The sequence below is a fragment of the Varanus komodoensis genome, unplaced genomic scaffold, assembly GCF_004798865.1.
Source record: "Varanus komodoensis strain SLA01 unplaced genomic scaffold, ASM479886v1 scaffold10, whole genome shotgun sequence".
Classification (NCBI taxonomy): Eukaryota; Metazoa; Chordata; class Lepidosauria; order Squamata; family Varanidae; genus Varanus; species Varanus komodoensis.
Window position 1 is genome coordinate 20814960 of NW_025335269.1, and position 9125 is coordinate 20824084.

At 43.2% G+C, this 9125-nt stretch overlaps 1 protein-coding gene across 1 annotated transcript in view; it reads left to right on the plus strand.

Moving 5' to 3' along the window:
- The window catches only part of FYCO1 (FYVE and coiled-coil domain autophagy adaptor 1), a 58147-nt gene that overhangs the window by 27110 nt on the left and 21912 nt on the right, over nt 1-9125 (plus strand). The window contains exons 11-13 of the mRNA XM_044419138.1: nt 4054-4233; nt 5567-5769; nt 8166-8289. Coding sequence (XP_044275073.1) covers nt 4054-4233; nt 5567-5769; nt 8166-8289 — 507 coding nt within the window. The remainder of the gene's footprint in view (nt 1-4053; nt 4234-5566; nt 5770-8165; nt 8290-9125) is intronic.

The window sequence follows — 9125 nt, forward strand, 5'->3', positions numbered from 1 at the left end:
TGGGAGATGGGCATTTTCTCTCCTTGCCATGCTCCTAACAAAAAGTGCCTCATTTGGATTTCAAAAGCCCTCTTGATGGTTGCAGCCTCAGCAGAAGGCATTAGCTGCAGAAAATAGCAGCCCATAGCAGAGTAGGACAGGCGACTTCAGCCTCTTAGGGCTGGTGGGCACTTTTAGACTTCTGAGAAAATGTTGTGAGCCCTTTAAGAAAATAGTTGTGCCACTGGGATAGGAATGTCTATTCACACAGTGGTTGCTGTAAGCCACAAAGCACTCATTTTACAGACACTGTGCCTATATAGGGCCCAGTAGCTTTCTGGGAAAAGGTAATTGGGTAGGCAGGGCTGCAAGCAAGATGTTTCACTTTGCAGCCGCTCATGGTAAAAACAGCCCCAAATCCTTTTTAAAAATGGGCTGGGCAGGGGAACTTTGGTTAGTATGGTTGTACCTACAGGCAACATGTTGGAACCCCATCCCTAGAACTTGTTTTATGAAATCATTTGCACTAATGGGGCAGTACACATAAGGCAGTCCACTGCTAAAGTCAGATTCACTGGCCAGTCAGATTCACTCTTTCCACCTCAACCCAGCATGGGCAGCAATCTATCACACTTGTTCCTCATGTGATTAGATTATCTTATTATTTGTTGTAAATATTCTTAAAGGAGTTGCTGATGCTTCACACAAAATAGTTAATTGTAGTCTCAAGGCTTGGTTTTTATTTCCTATGCAAGCACAACAGGTTCCTTGCATCTGCAGCTTTTTTTTCGCAGTGGCATCACACCATGACATGTTAACTAAATCTTTTAGCCACACATCAGCACTTGTTAAGTCCTGTGGTTTCTGGGTGTCACTTGACATTTTAAACTGCAGAAAACTCAAAAGTGCTGATGTATGTATGTGTGTAACTAATACTTTCCCTGCCCTTATGCATGCTCATGTAATGCTATATATGTAGTGTTGTAAGCCGCCCCGAGGCTTCGGCGAATGGGGCGCCATAAAAATGTTTTAATAAATAAATAAATAAATAATATATGGGGCAGGGGTTCTCACCTTTACAAGTTTTCTCTGACTGACTTAGTCAAGCAGTTTGTCCCACTAAAAGAAGGACTTATTTTCAAGTAAACTGGATTGGGATTATACTGCTAGTTGCTTGCAAAGTTCTGGAGAGTTAATGTTGGATGATTTAACCTTTTGGCATTCATGATTATAACCTAGAATCCTGTGTCATACATCAGGAATGGATATTATAATTATTACATGGCATTTATATCCTTTTTTACTCTTACAAGGAAACCAAAACAGCTGATATAGTCCTCCTTGACTTCATTTTATCCTTACAAGAGCCCTATAAGGTGGGTTAGGCTGAGAGAGAGTGACTGGTCCAAAATAACCCAGTGAGTTTCATGGCTGAATAGAGACTAGAACCTGGATCTCCCAAGCACCCAGTCCAGCACTTTGACCACCACATCACACTGGCTGACTGGTTATTACTTTATTTAAAACACTAGTACTGCATTCTCCTTTGGAATGATTCTCAGCGCAGCTAATACAATAATGATTTTTTTAAAAAAAAAACAGGACTGCTCCTTCCCACAGGCTTTCAGTCTAAAAGGATATGTCACAAAAGGAAAGAGGAGGGGAAAGAAAAACAAGAAAACTTAGGCACCTCTTCTTTATATCTGTTCTTATAAAAATGAGCTACAATTCTGCCAGAGAGTAGGACTTATCATGGCCAGCTGGAACAGAAATAGCTCAAAGGGGGGAGGAGCCAAAAAATGCTGTCATCTCAACAGAGCTGATGGAGTGGCCTTACTTGCTATCTCTTCCCTTGCTGCAGCCTGATGAAATGTCTGCCGAGGACAGGCAGAGCTTCTGGGCGGGAATAATGGGGGTCTTGCATTCCATCCTTGTCCTCTGCCCCAGCCTGACAGAACAGCTATTGGAAATTACTATTGGTGTGTCTGGTGCAACACTTTGAAACACTTTGATATCACACCAAAGGAGCCATAATGCCTCTGCTCCCCAATACTGTGGTTTGGCTTTTAAAAGGACAATGGAGCACAGCCCTGTTCACTGCAGGAGTTTGAACTGGCTTTTCTGTGAGAATTGAGGTCTTGGTGCAATGCACCACATCATGCTAATTGTGTGGTGTGCAGTGGAGGGAGAGCTTTTATTTAGTCTACTGCAAGCATGTATGCCCAGATTTGGACAGAGACCACCATGCAGCAGGAGGGAAGGATTAAGTCGGTCCACCACACAATGTTTTCCCTGAAATACATCCCTCCCCATTGCCATGGGCATGTGTTTAATGAAACACAGTGGAAGGAAGCCTCTGCCAATGCTCTTTCTTTTCTCCCTCTTGTGGTTGGAGGAATTTCAGAGAGAAAGCCCTGTGTGCAGCAGGGGGAATGTCCCAACCCATACAGGGGCCATGTAAGCTTATGTCAGGGCAAAGAGCTAACTCTCCCAATACATGCTGCATAATTACTGTAGTGTGTGCTTTGACTCTGGAATTCAGTGGATGGATCCCTCTTTTAACAAGCTTGCAATCTCAGAATTTGTTTTCAATCTTAGAGGACATTTCTGCCTTTAGCATATTTTAGTATGTGTTTTTTAATTTAGCATTTTGTTTTTGATACTCTTGTTTTCTGGCCTCATGCAGTTGATGTATTCATAATAAATACATATTCAGTAATGGGATGTGCAATTACTTTTCTTTGAAAAGGTGACTTTCATATCCCATATCCAAACACCCTTTTTTAACACTTCCCACAGTTTCCAAAGCAGTCTGCCATGTGGCATGAGAGGTTCTTGTGGGGAAAAACAAGCCTTGAAATTTCATTGACTCACAGAATTTCAATTTTTTCCATTTGGACCTGCTGAAGGTTTCTGAAATAAAGCAGCTTTCCCCAACCTGCTGCCCTGCAGATATTTTGGACTACAATTCCTGGCAGTCCTTACCTTTGGTTGTGTTGGCCAGGGCTGATGGGAGTTAGAGATGTTTCCAAAATATCTGAAAGGAACCAGGTTGGGAAAAGCAGAAAGATGCTTACAAGCAGCAGTTCACAACTGCTGGTTTGGTTTACTAGCCAGGCCATTGCTTCTAGTTGCCACCTACATATCTGCTCTCTTCTCCTCAGTCTGCTGGCATGCACTGAGGAGTTGGGAGAGAAGCAGATTCTTATTTAATGTTTGTGGAAGCATGGGAAAGCTGGTCAGAAGAAATGCCTGTTTCTTTCTGAATCCACAATAAAGGTTCTGGGAAGGAAATCTTTATATTCCTGGGGACCCATTCATCAGAGAGGCTGGGTACAGACTCCTGATGAGCCGCTGAGCAGATTTGTAGGAGCCTGCTCCACCGTGTTATGGGCTGGGTTCACAGGACAGTGTAAGCCACTGGTTGTGGGGAGCTTGCCATGTTGCCTGAATCTCCCCTGCTATCCAGGGGGTAGTTTATGAACCATCCCAACTAGCCATGGCATGTAGTGGGATGTAGGAAACCTGGATGACATGCTGAGCTGCAATCAAGCTGAAAGGCTAGCAGACCCTTTGGCCACAGCATCAAGAAAAGGTTGCCACTCTGACCAGGGGGTGCTGTTGATGACAGAGAGCAAAGAGCCCAAGCAGCACTTTGCATGGCTCTCAGAGGTTTCTCCTGCTGTGTATTCCTGGGATACTGGCAGGAGGACATGGGGGAATAGCGAGAGGTGGTGCCTCAGGATCCCCTGGGCCTGATCTTAGTCAGGTATAGCTGGGTCCCTCAGGCAACTGGAAGCCACTCTGACTTCATGGTGTAGCTGTGACACAGCAGATCTGATACATTAACTCACAGAACTGACATGAACCTTCTTTCAGATCTTCATGGCAAAATGCTTTGACTACGGATTATGACTGATTACAAATCAAAGTGGTAGGCAGAAAATGGTCAAGACAGTTTATACTAAATGTTGGTCATATGCACAGACATGCATGCACACAGGCAGAACTTTGCCCGATTTCTTGTAAATCTTTCAAAGAAAAACCATGACATGTCTTGAAAATGGAGGGAAGTATATATGCCCGCTTTTTTGTTATTGAAAGGGACAAGGATGCCCTTTGGCAGAAATCAGATGCTCTGGAATTCCAGCAGAAGCTCACTGCAGAGCAAAGATGGCTTGGTGATGCAGAAGTTACCTGTTGTCTGGACTGTCAGAAAGAATTTGGCTGGATGAATCGCCGACATCATTGCAGGTCAGTACATAGAGATGATTTATTTGATGCTTGTCAGAAGTTTTTAGAGGGGTGCACAGTGAAAAACCCTTATTTTTTCTGATCAGAGATCACATGAGAGTTCCCCTCTCCAGGTCAGGGCAGGGTGCTTGGGGACACTGTGCAATTCTGTGCAGGCCAGATTAGGGAGCTTCTTAGTATGGAGGTTACCCTGCCCTGCTAGAGAGAGGCAGAATTCAGTCTATCCATTCAATACATGGATGTCAGGACCAGGGCCTGGCTGGTCCTGCAAGTGTTTACAGAGCCAGGTACTCCTCTGCGGACTCTTGCAGGAAGCAGCTGCAGTGCGGGAACAATCATGCACTGCTGCTGAAGGTCCTGGCAGCTAACATAAAAGACACTTTCACACAATGGCCTTTTTGGCTGCTGGTGATGGGAACTGTAGCTGCAAAATGCACCAGCTTGGGGAAGGGTAGAGGATACTGGCCAAATAGGTCTTCATGCAGTGCTGGCCTGTGAAACATTGGAAGCTCACAGCTGAAGAATGAAGTCAGGTCATTTGTCTTTTGATCTATGGAAGGGATACTTGATCATTTCATTTAGCATACATTTCAAAAGAGCACTGTGTCTCCAATTTTAACCGGAAATGCTTGATATTTAAACAACTCCTGCATTGTTAGCCTGTTGTAACCACTTCCGGATATATCAGGATGCACTGCTTTCTTTCAAACTAATTTTCCCAGTTATAATTTTGTATTTCTTGCCTAGTTAAGTGAACCTTCATGAAATGCAGTTAGGAAATCTCTGGGATTGTAATGCTGTAGTCTTCTAAGGGTTTAATTAATTGAATAAGAGGTTCAAGGCAATGCCATTAATCAACTAAAAAAGCTTTAACTTGTTGACAGTCTTAGTTAAATCTGATGATGCCTGAGAACAGTTTGCATTATCAGGCACAACCCTGAACTGACACTGCCTCACTAGCTGAATGGACCATGCATACAACAGCAGCTAGCAGTTCCTGACCACCCACCCCCCACAAACAAGTGCTCTCCATTTGATTTTGGACTGCCCCCCCCCACACTGCAGCACACCCCATTGTGCAGGGTCTCCTGGTTCTATCTGTAGTGTTTTTACCAAACTGGTGGGGCTGCTATGGGAAGGAGGTAGCAGTGGGACCTGCTTCTAGATCCACCCCATAAACTGAACTTAATTCACCATTTCTTCATTGACTTCAAAGTCCATTCTGCTAAGACTTAAGGTTTTCTGCAGACTGAATATTGTATCCCTGAAGTGCCTTCCTTTTAAAGTTGCATGAAGAACCCTCTCAGCTCTAACCAAATACAACTTTCTTTAGAATGTGTGGCCGCATTTTCTGCTACTATTGCTGCAACAACTATGCCATGTCAAAACAAACAGGCAAGAAGGAGCGATGTTGTCGAGCTTGCTTTAAAAAATCGAGTGTCAATTCAGCGGATTCTGGATCAATTATGAACCAAGAAGAACCAACATCTTCAGGTCTGTTGGCCTCACCATTGTCCCTAGTCCAGAGAGTGATGGGTGAGTACTTTCTGCATGTAAATGGGAGTAGGTTCTCTAGGAAATGTCCAGTGTACTTACAAAAAATCATCCTTGAATCTTTTCAGTATTCAATATGGTAGAGCTAGAAAGGTGACCCTGAACCTGAAACAGAAATGTCCCATAATCAGGATCAATTTTGCACAGGTAAATCAGAAACATGCGACGAAACCAGGGAAGAATATATTCTGCAAAGGCTGGGTCTCCACAGGCAGCTACATATTTATGTTTCTGTGTGTGAGAGAGCATGCGTGTGTGTTTCAATTTGTCCCAGTAAGAACATGCAATATCTCTTCTCCTACTATGCAGTGTCTTTTCAAAAGACCACTCTTACATTTCTGTCATCTTTTGTGGCAGGCATTTGAACAGTATTTGAGACTGATCCCTTGTTAATGAGCTGTCCTTATTCATGACATCTGTCTTCAGTTTTAGTGTTTTAGTGTGCTTAAAAGTGATGAAATGTTTTGTAGTTGTTTTAAGTTATGACTGGTTCTGTAGTTGCCTTTGACATTTTTAACACTCCTGGAATAATAAAATCATAGAGTTTGGGCATTCACATCCAATGCCCTGCTTAGTGCAAGACCCAGTTTAAAGTATCACTGATAGATTGCTGTGCAGCCTCTGCTTGAATACCACCCTTGGCAGTTGGTTCCATTTTTTAACTGCTTTGACCAGTAGGACATTTTTCATATCTTCCTCTCATTTAAGCCTATTACTTGGTGTCCTGCAGTTTTGGACAATAGAGAATGGTTGCTACCCCCTTCTCTGCGACAGCTGCTTGGAACTTGAAATGCAATATCCATCTCAGTCCTCTCTTAAATCTATAAATATACCTAGTTCCTCCTATTACAATTCACCTTTTTGCAGCCCCATCACAAATGCTGACTTTTATGCCAGGTAGAAGGATAGGCTGTACAACACCCTCCTAGATAAGGTGTTAATTCTCACTCATAGATGTGTTAATGTTTATGTTAAGATGGGCATATTGGCAAGTAGCAGTATGACAAATATATGTTGAAATTATTTTACTACATACAAGAGGCCGCTTTCCGGTGTATGAAAGTCTCAGCTATTTACCACCAAAACCTCTGCCCCAGCCCTCTTTATTGGTGAATCTTCATCTGATTTGGTCCACAGGACTCTCACCTTTCTCTGACAATAATATACTCTGGAAAATAGCAATGTGCAGCATTCCTCCATGTAGTTCCAGATGATATCAAGGGGGTGGTTCTATTCATCCTTCCTCTGGAAATCAAGGAATTGATCGCAAAACCAATCTTGTGGCTAATAGATTTTTTATAGCATAAGTATTTTGAACCAACTCCCACTTCATCAGTTGCAGAGAGATGACATCCTTGTTTTGGTACATTTCTGTGAGGTGCATGGTTGTGGGGAAGAATGTGTTCTTTCATTCTTATTTTTTTCTGTAGGGTGGGCTCTGGTCCACAAAAACTCATGCCAAAATAAACTTCAGTCTTTAAGGTGCTACGTGACACTTTGGATTCAGACAACAAGATAACCCACACTCAAGGATTGACTGTGGGTTGTTGAAGCATGGCTCATTGTTGAAACATGGGTTATCATGTTGTCTGAGCCCTGGCACACTAGCAAACCATGAATTGTTAAGCCCAAAGAACCCATGGTTTACTGTTGGATTGCTAACTTTGGTTTGTTTGAGGTTAGCTAACCATGATCTGCTAGCATGGCTGGGTTCAGATAATACAACCCCCATTTCAGCAACAACTTACAGTTCAAGACAGCTCACAGATAGTCCGTGCACAACTACTGTGTGTGGATTATTATGTTATCCAAACCTAGTCATACTTTTGTTGTCATAAGTGAAATCACTTGCCTGGTCAAGCATTTATAGAGATCTCTGGTAAATCTATTGGCATATTGGTTTCTGGGTGTTTCCCTTTCCTCAATCAACTCTTCCTGTGGGAATTCTTCTTCCCATGTATGCTTCATCCACAGACATAGCTGCATCCCAGATGCTGCAGTCTTACCAGAGGAAATGGCAGAGCAGAGGGGAAGTGGACCATTGAATTGGTTAAAACAATAGGTTCATCTCCTGTTCTGGAGTCTACCTTGATGGGTTGCTAAAACCAATGTTTCTTGAATGCAACTTTAAGCAACATCCGATGGTTTCTGCTAGAAAGGGCCTCATTTACAAAATGAACTTGGAGATTCCTACTGTTCCCTTGCTGGTAAACTGGAATATACAAGGTCCTGGTAAAAAGGACTTCTACTTGAGACAGACAAGTAGAACTCATTGCATTAGAGTTCAGTGTCCTTTGTAATCTTGTAATTCTAAAATAAAGTAAACAGTTTCATCACTTGGCCATGTATTCCTTACTTTCTGCCCTTTCCTGTTGTAGTCACAAATGAAGCCTCCAAACCTACAGATGATGCTGTGTTTGATATAATCACAGATGAAGAAGTGGTTCAAATTCAGGAAGGTGACCCTATTCACAATGCTGAAGAAGAATCTCTGACAGACCTGTAAGTATACATATTATTTAAAGAAAGAATCAGTCAGAAAACTCAGCTCTTTCATGCAGCGATCTGTGTCATGATGGGCAAAACTATTTATAGTTTTACTTTGCACTTCTGTCTAAAGCATTCTTCCCTATGCTATCCTTCCTCCTCCAGCTGTGTTGGACTACAAGTCCTGTCATCCAGAGCCAGCATGGTCAGTAGCCTCTGGTCTGGGGATGAGGGGAGTTTGTTTGAGATTGTTTCTTTGATTTGCATCCTGCCTTTTTACCAAGACAGAATTGGGAAGTACTAGGTTGGAGAAGGCTGGTCTAAAAGACAACCAGAATGGCTAGACATTATGAGAGAAATGCAGGATGCCCAACCCTTTTCCTGGCATGCTGATTCTCCTCTGCATATCCTGTTTTCTCAGGCCATTTCCCATTTTCAAGCTTCGAAGCTGGGAGCCTAGTTGAGGGTGGGGGGAATGGCATGGGAGACATCTGTAGGGCAGGAAGAAGAGCTGCTGGAAGGATAAGCTTCCCATTCATCTGCTGCACCTCTTGTTCCTTGCATGATCTTGCCAAATGTGGGGTTGGAAGCAGGGATTTGCCAGGATGACATCTAATTTTGCTGTAAGATTTTCAGTAGGGAAGGGAAAACGAAACCAAGCCTCTCCTTTGGCCATTCTGAATGAAATGGCTACCTGTGCACACAGCCCAAGTAGCCATAGTAGAAGGCCTTGCCAGTTGAGGCAAGGCAAGCGGGCTACCAAAGAAAGGGTTGTCTCAGTGCCAGCGCCTGGCATAGGCTGTCAGCCTCCAGAGAGGCTCCTTTGCCATTGACTGTATCATGCAGTCATC